The sequence below is a fragment of the Bos indicus x Bos taurus genome, chromosome 22 (genome assembly GCF_003369695.1).
Source record: "Bos indicus x Bos taurus breed Angus x Brahman F1 hybrid chromosome 22, Bos_hybrid_MaternalHap_v2.0, whole genome shotgun sequence".
In the NCBI taxonomy this organism is placed as follows: Eukaryota; Metazoa; Chordata; class Mammalia; order Artiodactyla; family Bovidae; genus Bos; species Bos indicus x Bos taurus.
Genome location: NC_040097.1, coordinates 13742726 through 13767559, shown reverse-complemented (window position 1 = coordinate 13767559; position 24834 = coordinate 13742726). Strand labels below are relative to the sequence as shown.

General features: G+C 42.6%; 2 protein-coding genes across 3 annotated transcripts; both read left to right on the top strand.

Moving 5' to 3' along the window:
• The first annotated feature begins 862 nt into the window (after nt 1–862).
• Nucleotides 863–8090, top strand: SELENOK (selenoprotein K). 2 transcript variants are annotated; one of them, XM_027522514.1, is made up of 5 exons: nt 863–986; nt 5067–5157; nt 6616–6699; nt 7277–7366; nt 7622–8090. In XM_027522514.1, the coding sequence occupies exons 1-5, from the start codon at nt 968–970 to the stop codon at nt 7623–7625; spliced, it is 288 nt and encodes a 95-aa protein (XP_027378315.1). In that variant the 5' UTR covers nt 863–967; the 3' UTR covers nt 7626–8090. The 2 variants fall into 2 exon arrangements, with proteins under 2 accessions (XP_027378315.1, XP_027378316.1); XM_027522515.1 differs by lacking the exon at nt 7622–8090 and having other exon boundaries at nt 870–986; nt 7277–7370.
• A 1249-nt stretch (nt 8091–9339) lies between these two features.
• On the top strand, nt 9340–24652 carry ACTR8 (ARP8 actin related protein 8 homolog). Its single transcript, XM_027522513.1, has 13 exons — nt 9340–9607; nt 13383–13553; nt 14924–15034; nt 16664–16768; nt 17052–17225; nt 17743–17836; nt 18045–18177; nt 19825–19978; nt 20760–20855; nt 21475–21615; nt 22533–22797; nt 23351–23514; nt 24305–24652. The coding sequence occupies exons 1-13, from the start codon at nt 9485–9487 to the stop codon at nt 24446–24448; spliced, it is 1875 nt and encodes a 624-aa protein (XP_027378314.1). The 5' UTR covers nt 9340–9484; the 3' UTR covers nt 24449–24652.
• The last annotated feature ends 182 nt before the right edge of the window (nt 24653–24834 follow it).

The following is a 24834-nucleotide window of genomic DNA, read 5'->3' as shown; positions in this document are numbered from 1 at the left end:
TAGCCCAGTGGCTGGAGGAGTAAGTAGCCATCAGCACAAGGTATGTGGTCCATTTTTAATCAATGACCAGGAGATGGCTTCTCATTCATCTGTCACCTCCACACTGCCCGTATATCACACAACGACGGTGTGCTCAGTCTCAGTCGCTTCTATCCATGGGATTTCCCAGGCAAGAATACTGGAGTGGGATGCCACTTCCTTCTTCAGGAGATCTTCCGCACCCACGGATGGAACCCGCATTTTCTGAGTTGGGAGGCGTGAGCCACCACCAGGGAAGCCCTATATCACGCAGTAGCCAGGAAATTAAAAAAAAAAAAAAAAAAAAACTAGCAGAGTAAGGTATAGCTACCTCGCGCTACAGTATTTTTCAGCTATCTCACAAGAGCTGATAAAAACTCCATCCACTTCCAGCGAACCAGGAATAGAAACACTAGTTCTAAAGAGAATTAGCCCATCGTCTAGAGAGTGCCTGTGTATTCCCGACGGCTTCACGATAAGGCTCTTTTCGGTTTGATCACCGTCTTAAGGCCCCTCCCGGCACACCCTCAAAGATCCACAATTTTGGAAAATTCTCAGGAACCTCCTCCTGCGAGCGGTTCTTCAAGCCACTCCACACGTAGCCCTGCCTCCCCAGCCTTGGGCCCTCCAAACTAGAAAGCGGCGCCTCTTCTCCAGCCGGAGCAAACCAGCTCTCCTAGAAAAAGCGAATGTTCACAGACTAAAACCGCAACATCACTTCCGATCCCCGGCCCCAGCCGCCGCTTTACACCGGAAGTCGCCGGCGTGACGTGGCAAAACGCCCGTCGGGGGCGTGTCCCCGTAGAGCCAATGGGCTCTGTCCACCTCCCTTCTCTGTCACCGTTTTGTCGATTCACGGCCTGTGATGTAAGAGGGAGGCGCGGAGGGAGATAAGGAATCCAAGAGGGGTCAGGCGTCGCCGTCGCCCTGAAGACGGAGGAGGGGCAAGATGGTTTACATCTCGAATGGTGAGTTGAAGGGGCAAAGTGGGCGACCTCCGTGCTGGGAAGCCGGACCCCGGGTTTCTTCCATCCTCGCCCGCCGGCCTGGCACCGCTTTCCCGGGCACGCCCCCCGGCCAAATGGAGCTGGGGGCGAAGTCGCCCCGGCCTGCAGCTCCTCAGCCGATCGTCCCTGAGCCGGCGGCGGGACTGAGGTCCCCTTGATGACTGCTATGCCGAGCGTCCGGCGATCTCGCCCTCCTGGAGCTTCTGCTTGTGGGTCTTGAAAAGTGGTCTTTCCTTTTCGGGCGTCAGTGTCCTTAAGTATTAATAGTGAAGACCACAGTGTTTACACCATCTGCGTTGCGCTATGCCTTTTTTAAAAGAGTCGCTCGTGTGTCCACGCATTCAGTCTCTATATCGCCTTATCCGGGTGAAACGTATTGTCTGTTTTGCGGGTGGAGACTTAGCCGCAGCCGGATTAATTAGTTTGCCCAGGATCACAGAAGTAGTTCTGATGGTTTATTGGGGTTTCTAACGCCGGTAGGCTGACGTCAGCTTCCTTGCGGTTATCTACTACGCTGCCTCTTTCCGTAACTTGTAAGAGCCTGGACTAAAAGCTTTGGATAGACTTTTTCCCTCCAGGTGAGAGAGAGCTCGTCACGCAGGTAATTTTCTGCCCTAATATCAAGGGGCATAGGGAGAAACAGCACTCCCTGTGGGAACAAGCTGATTATTCCTGGAATGGAGAAGCTGAGAGAGACTTAATTCAGTGGTTCCCCAAAGACAGTGAATGGAAAGAAAGACACAGTATGACTGGGAAAAATGTCAGAACTGCCTGCCCAGTTGTTTGACTCAGGTAACACAAATGTCCTGGTGCCCTCTTAACTAGTTCTTGGATCACAGGAGCCAGGTCCTGGTTTCGTTTGAATCATCTGTTTATCTTAAGACGCTATGAAGACACTGTAGTCTGAAGTCTTCTGGCTGAGCACACTTTGCATTTCTTTGCTTTTCAAAATCTCTCTTCTGCTCCGAAACTCAAAAGTTTCGTCTTGGTTTTAGGCACTTGCAGACTTTGTGTTACATCCTTTGTGGTTAAGGCTGGCAGCTTCTATTATTTACTGACTACTTACATATATTTGTAGTGTGTCTTGTGTATGCCTTGTCGTCTTTCATCTACATAAATGAAGTCTTATTAGGGCCTCGAATCTCGCTTGTATAGTTGAGAAATGCCAGTTGCATTCAAGCCACTTATTTCTATCTGAGGAGAAGTTTCTGCCTTCAGAAACTGGGAGAAAAAGCACAAAAAACTGAATGGTACAAATGCATTCAATAGGCTCTTTAGAACTGCATAGGAAGAAATTGACCAGTTCTAGTTAGATCTCTTTTCTTAGAAGGACTGTATCAGTATTTCATAGGTGACAAAAATTTTCTCTTACTGTCAGATGACTTTTTCTTTTTCCAATAATTCTGTATGATGACTAGTCTTGGAATGCTTTTTCTTAGAGAAGGAAAATGTCTCAATGATGCAGAGCTAGTAAGAGGCCGAACAAAGCCAGTCACATACTGTTGGTATTGTTCAGTTGCTCAGTCATGTCGGTGTCAGACTCTTTGCAGCCCCATGGATTGTAGCCCACCAGGCTCCTCTGTCCATGGCATTTGCCAGGCAAGAATACGAGAGTGGGCTGCCATTTCCTTCTCCAAGGGATCCTCCCAACCCCGGGATCTTCCGGACCCAGGGATCGAACCCATGTCTCCTGCATTGCAGGTGGTTTCTTTACCACTGAGCCACCTGGGAAGCCCTCACACTGTAGTAGCCCCCTTTTCTCAATAGTTGTGTAAGAGCTCAGATCCGAGTGGATACTGAAAGTAAGCTGGTCTGTGAAAGAGGAAAAGTAAGCTGTAGCTGGGGGTGGGGGTGTGTGTGGGGGGTGGCAGTGAGTGTGGTGAAGCCCGAAGCCCTTGGGAAAATGGAGAGAACATGTAGTTGACAGATGGCTCTTCTCTCAAAATATTCTGACCTGTTGATTGACAAGACTGAAACTCTATAGAGTATTCACTTTTCCTGATATAGCTTCTATTATTTAAAGTGGTTTGAAAAGTAGATGCATTTTTCTGTTAGATAAAACTGGAGTCTGTAATTAGGATCAACAGCATTCTGTTAAAGAAATAGCCATAAGCCAAATGCTCTTTAGTACTTCAGTTCAGTTCAGTTCAGTTCAGTCGCTCAGTTGTGTCCAACTCTTTGCAACCCCTTAGAGCACCCAAATTTTTGTCTTTTAGGAATTTTAACATAACAACTGTTATGTGCTTATAAAGATTTTAAGAGTATGTATAAACAGTCTTTTTATCTAGGCAAGAGACTTTGCAAGTGAAAGAGATACTCCAAACACATTTAGGAAATGGAAGTGGTGTGAGCATTCTTTATACTCATTCATCTCATTTGTTTCCTCAAAATGCTTGAATAAACAGATATTTGTACACCCATGCTCTTAGTAGCATGTTCACAGTAGCCAAAACGTAGAAGCAACCCAAGTGCCCATCAATAGATGAATGGATAAACAAAATGTAGTATATGCATACAGTGGAATATTCATCAGCCTAAAGGAAGGGTATTTTGACATATTCTACAATATGGATGAATCCTGAAGATATTGTACTAAGTGAAATAGCCAGTTGTTAAAATACAAATAGTGTATGATTCCTCATACAAGTTTCCTAGAGCAGTCAAGTTCATAGGGACACCAAGTAGAATGGTGGTTTTCAGGGTCTGGGGAGTGGAGAAATGGGAAGTTGGTGTTTAAGGGGTGTGGGGTTGTTTGGGGAAGATGAAAACGCTCTGGAAGTAGCTGATGATGATGGTTGTACGGTAATGTACTTAATGCCATAGAATTATACACTTGAAATGATTAAAGTGATAACATTTTTTGTGTATATTTTACCTCATTAAAAAAAAGAAAAATTCTTGAAATATTACCCACCAAAAATTACAAACTATCAGATCAGATCAGTCGCTCAGTCGTGTCCAACTCTTTGCGAAACCCATGAATCGCAGCACACCAGGCCTCCCTGTCCATCACCAACTCCGGGAGTTCACTCAGACTCACGTCCATCGAGTCAGTGATGCCATCCAGCCATCTCATCCTCTGTCGTCCCCTTCTCCTCCTGCCCCCAATCCCTCCCAGCATCAGAGTCTTCTCCAATGAGTCAACTCTTCACATGAAGTGGCCAAGGTACTGGAGTTTCAGCTTTAGCATCATTCCTTCCAAAGAAATCCCAGGGCTGATCTCCTTCAGAATGGACTGGTTGGATCTCCTTGCAGTCCAAGGGACTCTCAAGAGTCTTCTCCAACACCACAGTTCAAAGCATCAATTCTTCAACACTCAGCCTTCTTCACAGTCCAACTCTCACATCCATACATGATCACTGGAAAAACCATAGCCTTGACTAGACAGACCTTTGTTGGCAAAGTAATGTCTCTGTTTTTGAATATGCTATCTAGGTTGGACATAATTTTCCTTCCAAGGAGTAAGCATCTTTTAATTTCATGGCTGCAGTCACCATCTGCAGTGATTTTGGAGCCCCCCAAAATAAAGTCTGACACTGTTTCCACTGTTTCCCCATCTATTTCCCATAAAGTGATGGGACCGGATGCCATGATCTTCGTTTTCTGAATGTTGAGCTTTAAGCCAACTTTTTCACTCTCCTCTTTCACTTTCATCAAGAGGCTTTTGAGTTCCTCTTCACTTTCTGCCATAAAGGTGGTGTCATCTGCATATCTGAGGTTATTGATATTTCTCCCGGCAATCTTGATTCCAGTTTGTGTTTCTTCCAGTCCAGCGTTTCTCCTGATGTACTCTGCATATAAGTTAAATAGAAGGCATTATTTGACATATGAAAGGAATGACGTCTAGATCACAGAGCTTCTCTTCCCCAAACCTTTCCTTAGGACCATATACGCATAACAGACTTCTCCTTGCGTAGACTATTTGGAACAGCGAACATGTTGAAAATTGAGCTTATGATTGTTACCCGACTGATTAAGTGTAATGTTTCTTGTGTTAGGGATTTGTAGCACTAACCAAAGTTTCTTCATTCTTATCTGCAGGACAAGTGTTGGACAGCAGGAGTCAGTCCCCATGGAGATTATCTTTTATAACAGATTTCTTCTGGGGAATAGCTGAGTTTGTGGTTTTGTTGTAAGTATAGCAGTGCTGTTAACAGCCCTGATATTTAAGTTGACAGGGGTACATTAGAGACATTACGGTGGTATCTTAAACAAGCTCAGCTTTCCTGAAGCAGTTTTCAATTGTGAATTTTATTAATAGTTTTTCTAAGAGAGATGAAGACCTGTACACTGGTAAAACTCCCCTCAAACACCTTGTATGATTATAAATATCTTCTTGAGTTAGTAAGGTTGACCATGACTTAGCCCTCGTGGTAACCATTTCAGCCTGCAGCTATGGGGCCAGACCAACTCCTTCTGTTGCCCAGTGACATACCTCACTTTCTGTACGTGCAACTATTATTGCACAGTATACATTGAGTAAACAAGGGGAATTAGATCTTGAATTTTAAGAGCTCCCAAGCCATAAACATTTTTTCTTAAATGAAGGATTAGCATCAATACACAGGATACACATAATTCACCATAATTTCAAGCAATTCTTAGTTAAATTCTTTTTTTTTTGGTCTTTCATATTCTGTTTTATGAAAATTTTTCATCAACTACTAAAAATTCTTACTCATCCAAAATTTAAACATACATTTGAGTGTCTCATGGGCCAAGAACTGCAGAGATGTGGGAGATAGTTTCTTCATTGACTTTAATGTCAGTAAATACTTTCATTTTACAAGGGGCCTTGGGGGAGGGCATGATGGTGGGAGGTGGACATCAGAGGAGGTTATTCCAGGTGGGAGAGACACAAGAAAGATGGCAGAGGAGTTTGAAAATCAGCCTATGGTATTTACACTTAATTTGATGGTAGCTCTGGTATATAAAGTTTAATCTGATGGCTGCATGTAGCATAAATTAAAAGGGTAAAATGGAAGAGACTACCATAGAGAAATACAACAGGGGACAGAGAGGCCTAAGTTTGGTACTCACTGCAAAACTTCTTTGCAATCTCTTACAAATTTCACCTCCATATTGTTTATTTAATTAATTTAGTTAAATTTTAATTTAATTTAGTTAAATCCTTTCCCCTTTACAAATAAAATTCCATTTAAATGAATTCCCAGAAAGCCCTGTGCCTCTGGCATACCACCTCAACCCCTCCTTCCCCAGGGTAACATTAGGTAAGCTTTTGGCACAGGAAATACACATGCAGTACTTTAAAAGCAGTCTCTGGGGCTTAACAATCAAGACAGAGCAGAGGAAGAAAGTTGGAGTTGACTCTGGTTTCAGAGTCATTCGTAGACTCTGTGTAGAAGAGTTACAGCAAATAAGAAAGACAAGAGATGGTAGCTTCAGCACAGAACACAGCATACTACGTTGAAACCTGTGTTTGTGATAGATGGTGTTGTCTAGCTGGCCTCAAGAAAGGGAGCTTTGGAGCTAAGTTAGTTTAGTCTTCCTCCCACAAAGATGATAGTTGAAGCCATGGAAATTTTACAGTGTTGAAAGTGGATCTTCTGTTGTTTTCTGCTCCTTTCAGTTTCAGAACTCTGCTTCAACAAGATGTGAAAAAGAGAAGAGGCTATGGAAGCTCATCTGATTCCAGATATGATGACGGAAGAGGGTATAACTTTTTAAATTAATAAAAGATGTTTTTACCCCTCTGTGTAATTTATTAAATTAAAAATAGGCAGACAGACATATTAGGCTCATTTAAAGGCTTAAATTCTGTTTACAAAATTAATGCATTATTGTAAATCAAACAAGTTGCCTCTGATTTGATAATCTGAATTAATCTGACAAAGCTAAATGTATCAAATATCCTATGGGAAAAGTCTAAATTAGAGATTGAAAAGCGATGGTCAACATTAAAATCTAGAGATTTCACTTCAGAGTCTATAGATTTCCAGCTGCTAATGGAAATCTCAAGATCCAGCAGCACTGGGTGAGGCTTGTGTTTCCATATGGCTAAAATAAACTGGAGTTGGGTTTCAGGTAGGCATTTTAGGAGCTGTTGTTCCATTTATCATAATTCTTGCTTCACTCATGTATGTAATGTATCTATGTGGTCTCTTTCAGTATTTGAATTTTCAACTCAGATCTAAATAAATGGTAGTTCCTATTTTAAATTAAGAAAAAGATCTATTTGAGTGTTTGAAAAGAACCTACTAAACAGTAGAAATTAACTTTTCTTATCTTAGGCCACCAGGAAACCCCCCCAGAAGAAGAATGGGTCGAATTAATCATCTGCAGGGCCCTAATCCTCCTCCAATGGCCGGTGGATGAGGAAGGTAACTTACAGTCTGCAGTTCTCCAGAGATTTCATTTTGAAAATGCCTCCTTAGGAAGGCTGTCTTTAGGAAAATAGATGTCACAGCATTTTATACTCAGATGTCTTATTTGGAAAAATATTTATATCTTAACCCTTGAAAAATTATCTTTTGAATCAAAATGTCTTTTGAAGAAAGTTTTATAACATGCAATGACTGAGTTTTTCATACAGATCCGAATTACCAATTAGTAACTATTATAATGTTCTCTTTTAGGTAAATGTCTGCTCTAAGAAGCAGACAACTGGACGTGCACATTAATAGCAGAAGGAAACCATCAAGAAATGGAGTATGGATCATGCTGGACAAGTTAGATGAATGTGTACGTCTAAACAAGGATTGCTCTGTGTCCTCACAGACGAATGAGGTCATGCTGGGAATTCCCTCCGCAGGGATCTGGCATGACTGACACGCAGTTCTATAAATGCACGTTTGTCTCATCTTTTTTGTATCGTCTGTGAAAGTGTTAATATAGTTTTAATAAGTAAATATTTTTAGGTTACAAAGCTGACTTCTCAACTTCTCATCTTTATAAAATTAAAACTCAAAAAGCTGCAAATTTGAAGGAAAATAAAAGACTGTATATTGATTACTATTAGTGTCACCTTTTTCAACTTATGAAATATTGTTAGTTGTTGGGTTTTTTGTTCTCATTTATAAATAAATCACTGTGCTTATTTCAGTAGTATGCATATGATATCTATACTCTTGAATTAATTTTAAATCTTAAAACCTATCTGTCCCATGGATTTTTAATACAGTATGTCTTATTTGCTACCAAATGTAGTTAGCAGGGTACTTATAAAGCCATAATCAACAGACCTGAGCTACAGAATGTACGTTTGATAAATGGTCTTTAAAATTACGGACTTCAGTGCTATCTGCCAATTTTAGTTCTAAAGATGCTACCTGTTGGCTTTAACCCCATCTGAATCCAGGTAACTCTTCTTTCACTAGAATGAAAACTATTCGGTTAGGGATTTTTCTTCTTTATCCCAGTGCTTTGAACCGTGGCTACATGTAATAGGCACTGAAATAGTTATGAAAAAATGAATAGTACAGACAATTCTGTGTGTCTTTGGATCCAAGGTGTTCAGGTAAAAGTATTTTTGTATCCATATGTAAGCATTTATTCAACTCTGCCTGGAAATGGGAGTGGAGGGGCATTAATACACTGGTTTGTATGAAGGCCGGATCACAGGAGGACAAGATTGGAAGCAGGGAAATGCATTCAGAGGATGTTGTGTTCTAAGTGAGACAGTAGATTGGACTAGGTAATGGTGGTAGGAATGGAGAGGTGGTTGCATTGAAGGCATATTTGAGAGACTGTGGGATTTGCTGATGGATTTGGTTGTAGAAGATGTGGACGGCTGAAGAAACAAAGTGAAACTGGATGGTTTAAGTGAGAGCAGATATATGGGGGATCAAGAGTTCCATCTTGTATATGTTTGCAATATCTTGTAGACATCTAAGTGGAGATACTAAAGAAGCAATTGGTTATCAGGGAGAGATCCAAACTGGAAATACATATTTGGGAGTTCTCTTCATATTTAAAGCCATGAAACTGGATCAAGTCTTACAAGGAGTGTAGGGAGAGAGAGAGAGATGTGTGTGTGTGTGTGTGTGTATATATATATATATGTATATGCCCTAACTCTCCAGGGAATACTAACATTACTAACATCCGAGGCTAGACTGAGCACAGCCAGTGAAGTACGAGGAGAACTAAAATTATGTACGTTATCTGAGAAGCCAGAAGAAACACATGTGAGGTTTAAGCGAGATGCTAGGTATCCCCGATTCAACAGCAAGTACACAAAACAAAACACAAGTAGGTGGCCGACACGGTGCAGCCATGACCAATCGCATCAGCATCCGCCCAATCCACTCCCCACCCCGCCCGCTCCGGGCGGCTCCGCCTCCGCCCTTCCGCCTTCCCGGAATCCTCTGGGCCGACGCCTGGCGGCCACCTTGTCTGTGGGCTGTCGCCCAAAGAGGTATCGTCTGCGCAGAGACCAATTCTTTGGCACTCGCGTCGCGTCACTGAAGCTAGAGACTGCAGGGGCGTCGGCGGCCGACATGACCCAGGCGGAGAAGGGAGAGGCGGAGAACGGGAAGGAGAAGGGCGGGGAGAAAGAGAAGGAGCAGCGCGGGGTGAAGCGACCCATCGTGCCCGCGCTGGTGCCGGAGTCGCTGCAGGAGGTGAGGCGGCGGGGGCGGGCCTCGGACTCGGCTTCCGGGCCCGGGCGGGGAGCTGGGCGAGGGGAGGAGACTGGCGAGCCGACCCGAGGCTTCGGGCCCTCACCTGGGTGGGTGGTGCAAGGGGGTCATTTCCCGTTCGCTCCGAGGGCTCTGGGCAGATGGCCAGGTCACTGCGTCCCCGCCGGTCGCCCCCAGCAACTGCTGTACGAGCCCCTTCCGGACCGTGAGAGCAGGACAAGGCTGTCACTTTACTGTCATATGGTTGAGGGAGCCGACTGGATGGTGTGTAGACAGTTCCACTCTCTAGGATTCTCCCACTTTGAGAGGAGGAGGCGGGAGGAGAAAGCTCCAGTTGAGTGGGGGCAGTAGGTAACAAGGCCTGATGTGGGATGGCTACATTGTTGTTCAGCACCATTGATGTTCAGTCGCTACGTCGTGTGCGATTCTTTGCGACCTCATCGACTGCAGCACACCAGGCCTCCTTGTCCTTCATCATCTCCTGGAGTTTGCTCAAAATCAGGTGCATTGAGTTGGTGATGCCATCCAACCATCTCCTCCTGTCATCCCCTTCTCCTCCTTTTTTTCAATCTTTCCCAGCATCAGGGTCTTTTCCAGTGAGTCAGCCCTTCACATCAGGTGACCAAAGTATTGGAACTTGAGCTTCAGTATCAGTGCCTTCAATGAATATTCAGGGTTGATTTCCTTTAGGATTGACTGATTTGATCTTGCAGTCCAAGGGACTCTCAAGAGTCTTCTCCAGCACCACAATTCGAAAGCATCAATTCTTCAGTGCTCAGCTTTCTTTATGGTCCAACTCTCAAATCCATGCACAACTACTGGAAAAACCATAGCTTTGACTATATGGACCTTTGTTGTCCAACCAAAAGTGCTATCTCTGCATTTTAACGTGGGCTCTCTAGGTTAGTCATAGCTTTTCTCCAAGGAGCAAACGTCTTTTAATTTCATGGCTCCAATCACCATCTGCAGTGATGCTGAAGCCCAAGAAAATAAAGTCTGTCACTTTTTCCATTTTTTTCACCATCTATTTGTGCAGCTGACACCTAGACAAAGATCTAAAGGATATTTAGGAGTTAGCCATGGGGAGTGTGAGGACAGGAGAACATTGTGGAGAAGACCTGGGCCAAGAGAGCATAGGAAAGCATTGGAGGTGAGAATATCTGGAATCAGGGAAAAAGAGAGAGCAAGAAATAAGACTGGAGATCTTAAGAGGGGTGTCATCATGAGAGTGGTATAAGGCAGAGCCTGGCCTCTTCTGAAGGGGAACTTTGGAAGAGCTAGCCAGACTCCGAGCTGCATGATCAACTCTTTTAATCCTCATAGTAGCTCTCTGAGGTAGGAACTTCAGTCAGAGCCAAGAAGTGGCACGGTCTGAATTTGAAGCCATGTCTGTGAATCCAGAGCCTGGGCCCTTAACCACTGTTGGAATATTTGTTTACCATCAGTCAGTCATGGAGCACCTTTTGGTTTTTGCATGTCCTCTGTGGCACCTCTACTGTTATTTGCGGAATGCCTTTTTTTTTTTCCTTCTGAATCTTTTCTTAAGCAATAACGTCCAGGAAATGATATGTAGGATTCACTGGCTAGTTACTCTAATATGTTAAAATAAATATGTAATTATTAAAAAGTCCTTGTCCAGACTTTGGAAAACTGTATTTACTACCCCAGAGCTTCCCAATCACTGTCCTGCAGGCTGTGTGCCATTGATGGGGTACAGGTGTCCCCGACAGCAGGCTTCCCAGGTAACTCATTGGTAAAGAATCCGCCTGCCAAGCAGGAGACGCAGGTTTGATCCCTGGGTCTGGAAGATCACCTGGAGAAGGAAATGGCAACCTACTCCAGTATTCTTGCCTGGGAAACCCCATGGACAGAGGAGCCTGGGGGACTACGAAGCAGCCCTGTCGGTTTAACTCAGTCTCCTAGATATGTGTTGTCTGCCGTAACACACAAAAGCCTGAGGAGTCTGCTGAATAGCATCAGGCCTTTGTGAGAATGGTGCCATCACCATGCAACAGATGACCTCTGTGCCATGCACTGGGCATAGAGCAGTGAACGAGACAGTAACAGTCCCCTCTTACATGAAGGTTTTGTCTTCTGGGAGAGCAGTCAGTAAATCATTGTAAGAATGACAAGTGTCATGAAAAGGAGGGGTGCCCTAAGATTTTATTACAGCAGGACAAACACGCCTGGTCTAATGACAGTTAACACCTGAAGGGAAGAGTAAGATTTAAAAGGGAGAAAGAACACTGCAGACAAAAGGAAGTGCCTTTGTGCAGGCCTGAAGGTCAGCACTGTAAGCTAAGAAATCAGGAGACATCTGGATTTGGAAGACCAAAGAGACTGAAAAGGAAGTAGTTCTAGAGTAAAGCTAGAGAAATAAGCAGGGTCCTGATCTTGGATGTTCTGAACTGTATCTTACCAACAAGTTACAGAAATGTTTTGAAAGGGGGCAGGCCAGGAAGACACAACTGTAGCCAATGGGTGGAACGGACTAGGTGCTGGCTGAGGAGTCGTGCTGGAAAGGCCATTCTCAATGCAGGCATCCATTTGTCAGAAGGACTGTTGGAGTCTCTTTGAGTCCCCCCTGAGTCCCTCAGCGTGTTTCCATGGTAAAGGTTCCTCAGTCACTCAGGTTATGTTCTTCTCCATTGAGAAATCTGGATCTAAAAGCCCACTGTCTCAATTTGTGCTCCTTGGTCAGTCCTTGGTGACTGTCTCCCAAGAACGGGTGGTGAAAGGCAGACATCCGAGGATAGAATTGTGAACTCCGGCCTTTTAACTCCAAACTCTTACCAGATCAGGTAAATAGCACAGAGTCAATAAGGGTAACGTATTTAAAAAACAGTGACCAAAATACAGTTTATGCTCATTCTCGAAAGTGGTTCCTGTATTGAGCCTTACTTTCCAGCATTAGAAAACAGTGATTCTGTTCTAATACTACATTTCTTCCCTCACCTACTCAACCAATGTTGTCATAGCTGAGCGATGATATTGATTACCTCAGGAGCTTTTGTAAATTGCAGATTCCTAGGCTGTCTCTCAGAGAAGGCAATGGCACCCCACTCCAGTACTCTTGCCTGGAAAATCCCATGGATGAAGGAGCCTGGTAGGCTGCAGTCCATGGGGTCGCTGAGGGTCGGACACGACTTCACTTTCAATTTTCAGTTTCATGCATTGGAGAAGGAAATGGCAACCCACTCCAGTGTTCTTGCCTGGAGAATCCCAGGGATGGGAGAGCCTGGTGGGCTGCCGTCTATGGGGTCGCACAGAGTCGGACATGACTGAAGTGACTTAGCAGCAGCAGCAGCAGGCTGTCTCTCCCAGGAGATTCTGAATCAGAAAGTTTGTAGTGAAGCCTTAGGGTCTTTTTATTTTGTTTTTTTTTAACAAGGATCTTTAGGTGTTCAGATTTAGGGAACCCAGCACTTCACGAGTCATAGTATTCCCCACACTCTTATTCCTTATTTGTCTTCTTTAGTAAATGGAAAGTTCTCTAGTGGCTGGGACTTTGTCCTTGTCATCATTGTACCTGTAGTGCTTGGCACAGAAACACCCTCAAATCATAGCTTGATTTGCACTGGGTACTTAGGATTTCATTCATTTAAACAAAGATGTGTTGACCTTTGTGCCATGAGTCAGACCCTCGAAACACAGATACAAAATGAGTTTGATAGTCATTACAGGAAACTAACGTCTTTAAGTCTGTTACCATCTATATTATTTTCTAAAGTCACACTCCTATGTTTTATATTTACAGCAAATCCAGAGCAACTTCATCGTTGTCATACATCCAGGTTCCACAACTCTGAGGATTGGTCGAGCCACAGACACACTTCCTGCCAGCGTTCCTCACGTCATTGCACGAAGACACAAACAACAGGGGCAGCCACTGTACAAGGACAGCTGGCTGCTCAGGGAGGGACTAAACGTAAGTCAGGGTGAGGACCTGGAGGGGTGCCCCGGCAGTCCAGGGGTTAAGACTCCGCTTTTGCTGCCAAGGGGCCAAGTTCAGTCCCTGGTCAGGGAACTAAGATCCCACAAGTCACGCTGTATGGACAAAACAAAACACCACACACACACAAAATGTAGGACCTGGAGCGAAAGCCCAAGGCTGTCGCCTTGGGAGGGCTTAGATACTCAGTGTATGGCGTAATCTTGAGCATAGCTTTAATGTATCTTAACATAATGACATTGTTCAGGGTTACAAATATAATTTTTTATCAGAGCTAGCAATTTCAGATTGTACAGAAATAATTGTAACAAAAGAAAATTAATTTTTATAACCCATCAGGATGAATTGGGTATTGAAGAAGCTGATTTTTAGTGGAGGATACAGAATTGTCACTTTCTTAAAATGATGCATCCAGGTGTCTGTTAACTGACTGCTGTATTTTTTCTTCCAGATATTTAGATTTTATATTGAGCTTATTTTTTCAATCTGTAGCAAATTGAATTCCTCCAATAAGTACTTGTTATAATCTTAGGTTAAATCATAATTTAAAGGCAAAAAGTAAATATGTCCTTGGGGTCATTTACTTAGGATGCAGTAAGTGTCCTATTTTGCAGGTGATAATTAACAGGAAAATTTTTCATGATAGGTATTGAATATGTATATAACATTATAATCCATTTTTAAGCTTTAAATCAAGGGTAGTTTTAGGAACTTGCAGTTTCTATAACTCTGATAGTAGGCCTTAGGGTTTCCTTTTCTAGCATAACTAGCAAACTATCCTTAAGTCCATTTCTAAGCTTAACTATAACTTGACAATGTAAGGGTTTAAAACTCACTTATATCCTGGATCTTCTAATTCTATCTTAGGGACTAAATCTCTGGAGTAAAAATAGAAAGAAAATAAAATAATCTTTTCAAAAGTATTTATGGAATGTTCTTTTCAATATCACAATAACTTGAATACTCATTAACTAAGTGAAATAACACATGTAGGAAAAAATATTGCTATAAAATTGTAAGCGTGAAAATTCTATCAATATATGGAAGAGTCTTGAAATACTTGGTAAGTTTTAAGTATGCTATGCTCTGATATTAAGTCAAAAGTCCCTTGAGGTATAGAAATTTGCAATAGTTAGTTTATGGTGATGGTGCTTTTCTGATTTTTTTAAAAATAAATAATAAAAAGGTTACTTTGTATTCTTAGGGTTAGCATATGTGACATAGTGAAGGACAAGCTTGTTGATGAGGGAGCATTTCCTCTTGCTAGATTAAATTAGTATTTTGCTGTTACTTTCTCTTTTTCACTAAATCATTGATGCTGTTCATCACTGTTTCTTTTCTGCCAGAAACCTGAAAGTAACGAACAAAGGCAAAATGGCCTTAAAATGGTGGACCAAGCAATATGGTCTAAAAAGATGTCGAATGGCACCAGACGGATTCCTGTGTCCCCTGAGCAGGTTGGGTCTCAGCTCTTTTTTCAGATTCATTCCCTGACCACTGCTATTATGTCGTAACCATTCGTGGGCACTCCCTATTTCATTATGCAAATTACTAAAGATGGGATTTTCTTTAAAAAGGAAAGAAAACCATTTATAACCACCTGCAGAATACCTAAATTGGTGTTAAAAAAGTCTAGGCAAGCGAATTTGAAAGGTAGTGTTTCTTATGTCAAGTTGATGAAAATTTAGTTACCTGTGAGTCTTGAGTATATTATTCCAGCATCTTGATGAGAAGCTGTATTCTTACACGTTTGTCCTTTTAGTGTGATAAACCAGTACTGCTGGGGATGGACACGAGTCTGTGTCCAAAAAGTTCCTTCAGTTTTTAAGTAAAAATAAAAGACAAATTGTTCATTTTTACCAAGAACTTTACTGAACAACGTGTTCACTGTTTTGTTCTGCTGCCTTCTACTGTTTTTCAGGCAACTTCATAATTCTGTCTTCCCCAAATTTTTTATCTTTCTGAGCAAAGAACTGTTCTAAGTGCCTTTTACAGATTTCCAGGGATCTGAAATTTTTTTCACTAAAAATTTTGTGAATAAAATAAATGGAAATCTAAAGGTACAGTGTCTGGGGAAAACAGTGGATGAATCAGAAATTCCCATCCAAGCTGTCGTAGTTTTTCCATATAGAAAAACATGTGGTCTTACATTATCCTGATGGAAGATTATGCATTTTCTGTTGACTAATTCTGGATGCTTTTCAACAAGTGCTTCTTTCAGTTGGTCTAATTGGAAGCAGTACTTGTTGGAATGAATCATTTGGTTTTCCAGGAGACCATAATACAGGACTCCCTTTCAATCCCACATCAAAGCAGTTAAAATAACCAAGCTGGTACAAATACTACCCATTGCTCGATTGGGATATTTTCAGTATGTTGGCTCTCTCTTGCATGGTACAGTGTTGATTATTCTCAAGTAATGTCTCAATTTGATTTCTATCAACTTCACTGGTCTACTGGACCAGGGAGCATTGTCCAGTGAGGAATCTCCAGTGCAAAACTTTGCAAACCACTTTTGACACATTCGATAAGTCATAGCACCTTCTCCATATTACTGCACATATCTTTTTTTGCATTTTTACCTTTTTTGAAATAACAAAGCATACTATGCAGAAAATGTTGCCCTTTTCCCCCCATCATCAATATTAAGATGGCTACACAAAAATTCACCCGTTTTGACAAGTTTTTGTTTTAAATGCACACTGATGTTACAGCTGTCACAACATAATCTAACAGTTGTTTTGAATAAAGTTAAAGACAGCTAACTGCTACTTGAGCTATCTTACAGAAAAAAACCAAATGAACTGTTTGGTTAACCAAATATATAAATTTATGTTCACGTTTCAGCAGAGTGCAATATTCATTTTAGACTGGCTGTGAATCACAGCCTGAGTGTTAACATGATGGGAAAAATCAAGGTTGTGGAAAAGGGCAGGAGAGTCCACTTGTGACCAATCCCTATTTTGCACCCATCTTGGATTCATTATTAAAATTTGCCACTATATCTATTCTGTGAGAGGAGAAGAGGACAGCCCCTTTTTTTCTTGCATAGACTCAGAGAATTTTCTGATGTTCGTTTGTTTCAGGCACGTTCCTACAATAAGCAGATGCGACCCGCGATTTTAGATCACTGCTCTGGAAATAAGTGGACAAACACATCTCATCACCCTGAGTTTTTGGTGGGAGAAGAGGTAGGAGACTTGTTTACAGTGAAATGGAAGAAGAAAACGGAGGTCCTATTTATAAAATCAGTGTGCTTTGCCACCCAGTTCTGGTTGTTCCCAAGCATTCTGTAATCTTACCCTGAGGAACAGATAGTCACACTGGCTCCTAAGATATTAGACACTCCACTCTCAACATGAGAACAGTCAGCAAATGTTAATGATAACTTCTGGCCTTTGGTTTTTGAATGTGAATCTGGGAAACCCTGAGAGAAGAGTTCTAACAATGTATTCATCTCTCCATCATTTCCAGGCCCTGTATGTTAATCCTTTGGACTGTTATAATATTCACTGGCCTATCAGAAGAGGTCAGTTAAATATTCACCCAGGACCTGGGGGCTCTCTTACAGCTGTTCTGGCAGATATTGAAGTAATATGGTCTCATGCAATACAAAAATACTTGGAAATCCCACTGAAAGATTTAAAGGTAAATGGAAATTCCCAGTTACTGGATTGTCTTTAGAAATTCTTGGTCAATAAAAGTACACTGTTCTTTGTAAGACAGTGTCCTTGAAGCCGTCTCCACTTTAAGGTGTTAAGGATATCCTTTTCCTTCACTAAATTCCCATCTGGTGCTTTCTTTTTTTCCCTCATTTTGTTTGGTTTTTGGTATTTCTGTTGCTCTGCAGGCAGCAAACTTGCTCATGTTTATACGTTCTCTCTGGACCTTTTTCGGACACATCAGTTGTCTTATTTTTCATTTTACAAGTTTTAAATAATTCAAAAGGAATAAAAGGTCCACAAAACTTCAACATTTTTTTTTTTTTTTTTTAATATAAAACCTAAAAGATAGCAGAGAGCTTTGAGCTTTTACTTTGGGCCTCTAGCCATTGCTGCTGCTGCTTTAGAGAGAATTCTCTCTGAGGACAAGTGTGGTGAAATTTGTTTTGACCTGATTTGAATATTAACCATTTAATCTTTTTCTCCTTTGTTCTTCTTTTTAGTATTATAGATGTATCTTGTTAATTCCTGATATCTATAATAAACAGCATGTGAAAGAATTAGTGAATATGATCCTAATGAAGATGGGTTTTTCAGGTATGTCTGTTATTCCAGGGAAACCTGCCTGAAATGAGAGTGTTTTGTTTTTTCCTGACACAGTTGATTTAATTCACTGCTTGACTGAAATGCTTATTCTGGGAGGGTCAGTGATGCTTGCCTGGGGGTTCCTAGACTTTAACTAGATATTTGTCATAGGATCTTCCCTGCTCCCCAGCTGATCACCCCTCTGCCTTTTGTTTTTCAGGGATTGTGGTCCATCAGGAGTCTGTGTGTGCCACCTTTGGAAGTGGCTTAAGCAGCACGTGTATTGTAGATGTCGGAGACCAGAAGACAAGCGTGTGCTGTGTGGAGGATGGGGTCTCTCATCGGAACACTCGGTGAGGAGCTTGGGAGGTATTCTCTGCTTCCTCTTCCTTTACAGCCTATTCAACTAGAAGCATCTTGAGTTAGAAGTTTTTTTAAGGAATTATATGTTGACTTTTTTTTTTTTTTTTTAATGAAGCCACTGAGATTGTGGAAGTGCAAATTTGAACAAGGCTATAAACTGGTGATTTCTGCTATAATAAGGCTATAAACTGGTTCCGTTGGAACCCTCTGACATGATGAGCCCAGGCTTCCTGGGTGGCTCCGTGGTAAAGAACCTGCCTGCCAATGCAGGAGACACAGGTTCAGTTCCTGGGTCAGGAAGGTTCCCTGGTGAAGGAAATGGCAACGCACTCTAGTGTTCTTGCCTGGGGAATCCCATGGACAGCGGAGCCTGGCAGGCTACAGGCCATGGGATCACAGAGAGTTGGGACACGACTTAAGTACTAAAAACAACAACAATGTGAGCTCACATCATTGGGTTCATGAAAGCCCTAGTGTGTGCTGTGTGCTTTCCCACAGAAGTGTGTATGTTAGCTCTGTGTCTTTCACTGGTGTGGCAGTCACACTCACAGCAAAGCTTTATATAGGCAAGTCATTTAGGGGAGACAGTAGGTTTTTAGGTCTAAATTGTCTAGCTAGCATTTTGAGTATTTGCTTTTCTCTCTCTCTCTCACTTTTTTGGCCACACTGCATAGCTTGTGGGATCTCAGTTCCCCGACCAGGGATTGAATCTAGGCCACCACAGTGAAAGCTCAGAATTCTAACCACTAGGCCACCAGAGTCTCCTGAGTATTTGCTTTTCTTGTCAGATTGTTTTTGATCAGTGAACAGTAACTTGGTGGTGGTCCAGTCCCTTCATTACATTATCACTGATAGAAGATTTAATAAAGTAACTAGCCCAGCAGGTTTGCAGCTTGCTTATCTGAGACAAGCCCAGCACAGGTGAGCATACCAGGTAGTGCCTATGACCAGTTCTCTGCAGCATTTTGTGCTTCCAGGATGGCTGCTTCAGGATGATTTTAATTCTTCCTGTCACTCACATAGGTAGTTTGACTTTTAAGGCATAGAAACAAACTTAAAAGGGTCTAAGCAGTCCTTGAGAAAAGTTAAGCTGCTACCTCCTAGGTTACAGTGCATTCTCAAGCCCTGATTGAGTTGTTTGAGCTCCTTCATTTGTATTACCTAATGCCATTGCTTCTTGAAGTATAGAGAGAACACTGGACCCCAGGTCTTCTACCACTGAAACAGCACAGCAGTGATCCCTCCAGATGGCAGAAATGTTCAGTGAGTGGCTAGTAGTCTCAGAGTTTTTCTCCCACAAGAGAGATTTGTCTTATGATGTTATTCCTTGTCGTCTCTATATGCCAGTAAGCGTAGATAGGCAAACAGCTGTCATATGCTATACATATGGACCTAGAAATGAGCTGGACTTAATGTGTATTCTGTCTCTTGGATTTTTTTGCAAGTAGTATTTTTTACTTGATGCTCACCACTGGTTTTTTTCTAGTTTCCTTTCTCTCTCCCTTACATCCGTTCTGCCCTTTGATTCTTTAACTTATCCTTACAACATTTCTTGAAACTTGCTGCTTTGCTGTGCCTAACTGAGTTTTTGGAACACCCTTTGCATCTTGTTAGCTGCCCTTTTCTCTTGACTCTAGGCTCTGTCTGGCATATGGTGGATCTGATGTGTCAAGATGCTTTTACTGGCTGATGCAGCGAGCTGGCTTCCCTTACAGAGAATGCCAGTTAACAAATAAAATGGATTGCCTTCTTCTGCAGCACCTTAAAGAAACTTTTTGTCACTTGGATCAGGTGGGAGCAAAATCAAAATTGCTGATTATTTTTGTTTTCAGGGAAAATTGAAGATGTTTAAGGATAATTAAAAAATTAACAGTACTGTGCTACCCGTTCAACCCAAGTTGATAAAACCTTGAGGCTGAAGCTCTTAAGAAGTGAGAGATTTGGTAAGGTCAGACCCATACAGAAGTATCTCATACTCAGGGAAACACAGCTAGTTTTTTCTTAAGAGAGTAGATTTCTCTCTTCTTAGGATCTGTGATCATTCTAAGGATAAACATTAACCTTTAGATGTAATGAACAGCAGCAGGTAAATACATAGTTACAGACAGTTAATAAAATGGTATCATTTGAAGTACTTTCTTACTATTGTGAACAATCAGCATTTAATCGTTGGTGTATATGAATTGCTACCTTTTTATACTGTTCATTGTAGACTTCTTTTAAAAAATCTTGTTTGAGTAATAAAATTCTGAGTAAAAAATGTTTTGAGAAATGTAGAACAGGGTAACATTTCCCAGTTATTGAGGGAATTTGCTTGTTGGTTTGGACATTGTTTGTATTCGTGTATATTGATAATGAAAGAAACCAGAAATACAGATAGTGGCAATTTCAGAAATGTTGAAAGAGAAACAAGGTACAGTTGAAGTCCTGTTTTTTAAGTTCCAGTGGAAGTGGTAGAAAGTTGTAGTGCAGCCCTTTCGTGGGTGAGATTTAGACCGCAGAGAGGCTTGTCATTTGTAGAGTTTGCGTGCACTTTTCCTGATTGACTGACAGCATCTTTCCCCGGATTTAGGACATCTCTGGGCTTCAGGACCATGAGTTTCAGATTCGACATCCAGATTCCCCTGCCCTTCTTTACCAGTTTCGATTGGGAGATGAAAAACTCCAGGTAACATACGGGTGTGTATTTCCCATGGGTAGAAAGAAAGGCAGCCAGGTTCAGTCAGACTGAGAGAATGTGTATTTGCTGGAAACCTCATGAAGTCAGAATGCCAACTGGATGTAAATTAGCTGCTAGCCCAACATTTAAACCCCTGATAGAGTATAGATCAGAAGAGATCTGAGCCATCTTTTTAATTAGCCACTATGTGAGGAGTTGCTATTTAGAGAGAGGCACCATTCTGGGAAATTATAAAGTAGTTGCAGTTCAGTTCGGCCGCTCAGTCGTGTCCGACTCTTTGCAACCCCATGAATCGCAGCACACCAGGCTTCCCTGTCCATCACCAACTCCCAGAGTTCACCCAGACTCACGTGTAGTTTACTAGGCACGTATTTTGCATTCACTTTGAGATTACTCTCTCAGGTGTTACATCACCCATTCAGTTTGGTGATGAAGCCCATTACACACTGAAGAAATAATGCTCCTTCCAAAAGAGAATGCTCACCCAATCCAGCTTACAGGATCTGACCTGCCAGTTTTGTTTTTGGAAGGACACAATTTATTTAACGGGTCAGTTTTTTCAGGAGGCAGTAGCCTTGATTGGTCATTCTTTTCTGTCCTTGCACAGGCTCCAATGGCTTTGTTTTATCCAGCAACTTTTGGAATCGTTGGACAGAAAATGACAACTTTACAGCACAGATCCCAGGGTGACCCTGAGGATCCTCACGATGAACAGTACCTGCTGGCCACGCAGAGCAAGCAGGAACAGGTCTGCGGTAATTCGGGGTCGCAGGAGATAGTTTTGTGCCTGAGAGAGGTTTGCCCACACTTAATGGATCGTTGCAATGACTGCAGTCTGACAGTATGCTACAGCTGATACTGTTTTTAGGACCATAGATGAAGTCTACATTTAAAATCCAGATGGCAGATTTCTTTGTTCAGCACACATCTATTTTCAGGATACTACTCCACACATGTAAAAGTTAATTTAATGATGATGCTTCCCTTTTGGTGTGTATTATTTCTGAACTGTTCCTCTTTTGAATATTTGCCCAGGAGTATTTTCAGTAAAGTCTCACCTATTTTTTTCCTCACCTGTTTTTAAATTATCACATGAAAGGTGGGTAGGCCCAGAGCTGATCCTCGTTGTAGGACGTCTGCTGCAGGGGCACAAAGGAAAGCTCTTATCTGCCCGTGAAACAGCAGCTCCTGATGGAGAGAAGAGGGCTGTAAACCTGCTCTGCTCTTTGTTCCTGTCCCAAAACTGAGCATGAGATTGCTTAGATAAGGTCTGAAAATGAGGACCCATGACAGCCACTGGCCCAAGAATTCCACTGACATAACTATACTCAAAAACTCAGGGGGGAATAGTTCATCAACGTCAACATTTCAGTCTTAAAATCCGGCCAATATTAGGAAAGTTCTGTGGTCTGCCCTGCCAGCCTGGGGTTGCCTTGGTTTGTTAGCATGTCCTCGTCTTCTGCATCCACCCCACCCGGTTATCCAGGGCGGGGATTGGGTGCTAGGTTGCACGCTGTGGGGGTGTTTTCTGTCTGCGGCACAGGGACAGGCCTTTGTTTTATAGAGTGTCCAGCAGTGGGGTGGGGAGGGGACATCCAGCTGGAGAACACTGATCACTCTCATAGTCGGACCATCCATTCGACTCTCCTTTTGATTGATTTAAAGTCTGCAAAAGCTACTGCTGACCGGAAGTCTGCATCCAAACCCATTGGATTCGAAGGGGACCTTCGTGGCCAGTCCTCTGACCTTCCAGAAAGACTGCATTCCCAGGAGGTGGATCTGGGACCCTCCCAGGGAGACTGTTTGATGGCTGGCAATGATTCTGAGGAGGCTCTCACCGCACTGATGTCCAGGAAGACTGCCATCTCGCTGTTTGAAGGGAAGGCCCTGGGACTGGATAAAGCCATCCTCCATAGCATAGACTGCTGTTGTAAGCATATCTGGGGAGCCGGGAGCAAGCAGTTCCGGGGTTCAGGCTAGGGTGTAGTTTTATCCTGCAGCATGTTCATTCAAAAGCTATCGAGGAACTACTTTGTGCTGCCATTGTCAGGTATTAGAATCTGATTCCTGGCCTTCTTGAACATAGAACCAAGTACCAAAGGCCAAAACAAGTCAGATTACCACATAAAGGCATTCTAGGTAGAAGAAGCAGCCTGTGTAAAGGCCAGTGTGACTGGGGAGCAGAGTGAGGCTGTGGGAGGGGCCGGTACACACCACACTGGACTTTGTAGCCCCCTTAGAGGTTGAGGTCCTGATCCTGCTAGTAGCAGGGTTGGGGGCGGGGCATGTGTGGGGACAGCAGCTTGCTCAGGTTTTGTGCTTTGCAGGGTTCCTCTGGCTGCATTGTAGCATCATCGAAGATAGGTGGGGGAGAGCGCTTTGAGGGGCTCCTGCCATTATCAAGCAATAGATGATGGTGGCTTGGCCTAGGGTGGTGGTAGATACAGAGAGAAAGCATGAAAGGGATTTCTCTGTCTTTTCAGCATCTGATGAAACCAAAAAGAAGATGTACAGCTCCATCCTGGTGGTGGGAGGTGGTTTGATGTTTCATAAAGCCCAAGAATTTCTGCAGCACAGAATTCTCAATAAAATGCCACCTTCATTCAGGCGAATTATTGAAAATGTAGATGTGATCACAAGGCCCAAGGTATGTTGTACATGGTGCAGGTCAGACTCTTTTCCAGTGAAACAGCATTATTTGTAGTTGTATGTGGACAGAGAAAATCCTGGGAGGCATGAGGCTGTGTGTGGGGCGTTCTCGAGGGCTTGGGGCAAGTAGAAAAATGACTTTCAGCAGGTCACACAGATGTGGTGGAAGGAGCTCTGGACTCAGGGACTGGATTACTGGCTTTCAGTCCCTGCTGTGTTCTCCAGATCAGCATGACCGACTTCTGACTTTGTCAAAGGACGGGGTGGGCAAGGAGAAGACTGACTGTACTCACACTGTCAACTAGAACAAGTCCATTTTCATCTCTTTCATATTGAGAATCTGCTGGGCCCTAGACCAGGTGATCTTCAAGGATCTTTTTGGTTTGAACTGTCATGGAAACCATAAACACAGCAATTTAGAAACAGATTGTGTCTGTATTTTATCATTCTCACTGACAATTCCAGGGAATATTTCTGTTTAATTCTCATTCAGAGGGAGATTCATTCAGAGGGAGAGGTTATGGGATATATTCATTCCACTCAAATTTCAAAATAAGTTATTTCCTTAGAAATGGTCTGGCCTATAGGGACTATTAGTGGAATAATAGTAAGTAGTGAATAATAGCATCTTCAGTAATAAAAACCAAAAAATTTTCTTGTGAACTGAAATAGAAAATATCTGTGGTTGGTTCATAGGTCCTGCATGAGTCTGCCCCTAAATTCCAGTAAATGATTAAGTATATGTCTTGTCCGTTTTCATTGAAATATCTTTGTCATTTCTTCTCTAGGACATGGATCCCCGGCTGATTGCCTGGAAAGGAGGGGCAGTGTTGGCTTGTTTGGATACCACACAGGAACTGTGGATTTATCAGAGAGAGTGGCAGCGCTTTGGCGTCCGCATGCTACGAGAGCGAGCTGCTTTCGTGTGGTGAGATGGACAGAAAAGTCGCTGTTGAAGACCAACACAGACCTTGTGGTATAAAAGACTTAGTATAATTTATTGACTTAGGTGCTTTTCAGTTTCATGAAAATAAAGGAATCTTAACTTTTTTTGGTTGAACACATTACATTGGTGTAAAAAAATAAGCTGCTTTTGTAGTCAGGACATTTGAGAATAAATATGAACTTAGTCTTCCGTGGTGAATTTTCCTGCTCTTCCTCGGGGTCTCAGACTCCCGATGATGTCTCTTGCTGCAGTAGAGTGGCTCTCAGGTGGTGAAGCCCTTCCTTTAGGTTGACTTCTGAGTGTTAGGCAGTCTCGGGTACCCATGAGGGGTGGGTGTGTGAGTACCTGAATTGTGAGAAATGTCTGATTACA

What these genes read in the sequence shown, in the direction of transcription:
- ACTR8 (XM_027522513.1), top strand. Translation starts at nt 9,485, where the DNA reads ATGACCCAGGCGGAGAAGGGAGAGGCGGAGAACGGGAAGGAGAAGGGC. An exon ending in CTTTTTGTCACTTGGATCAG is followed by an intron (nt 19,979 to 20,759) that starts GTGGGAGCAAAA and finishes CCCCGGATTTAG; the next exon opens with GACATCTCTGGGCTTCAGGA. An exon ending in ATGTGATCACAAGGCCCAAG is followed by an intron (nt 23,515 to 24,304) that starts GTATGTTGTACA and finishes TTTCTTCTCTAG; the next exon opens with GACATGGATCCCCGGCTGAT.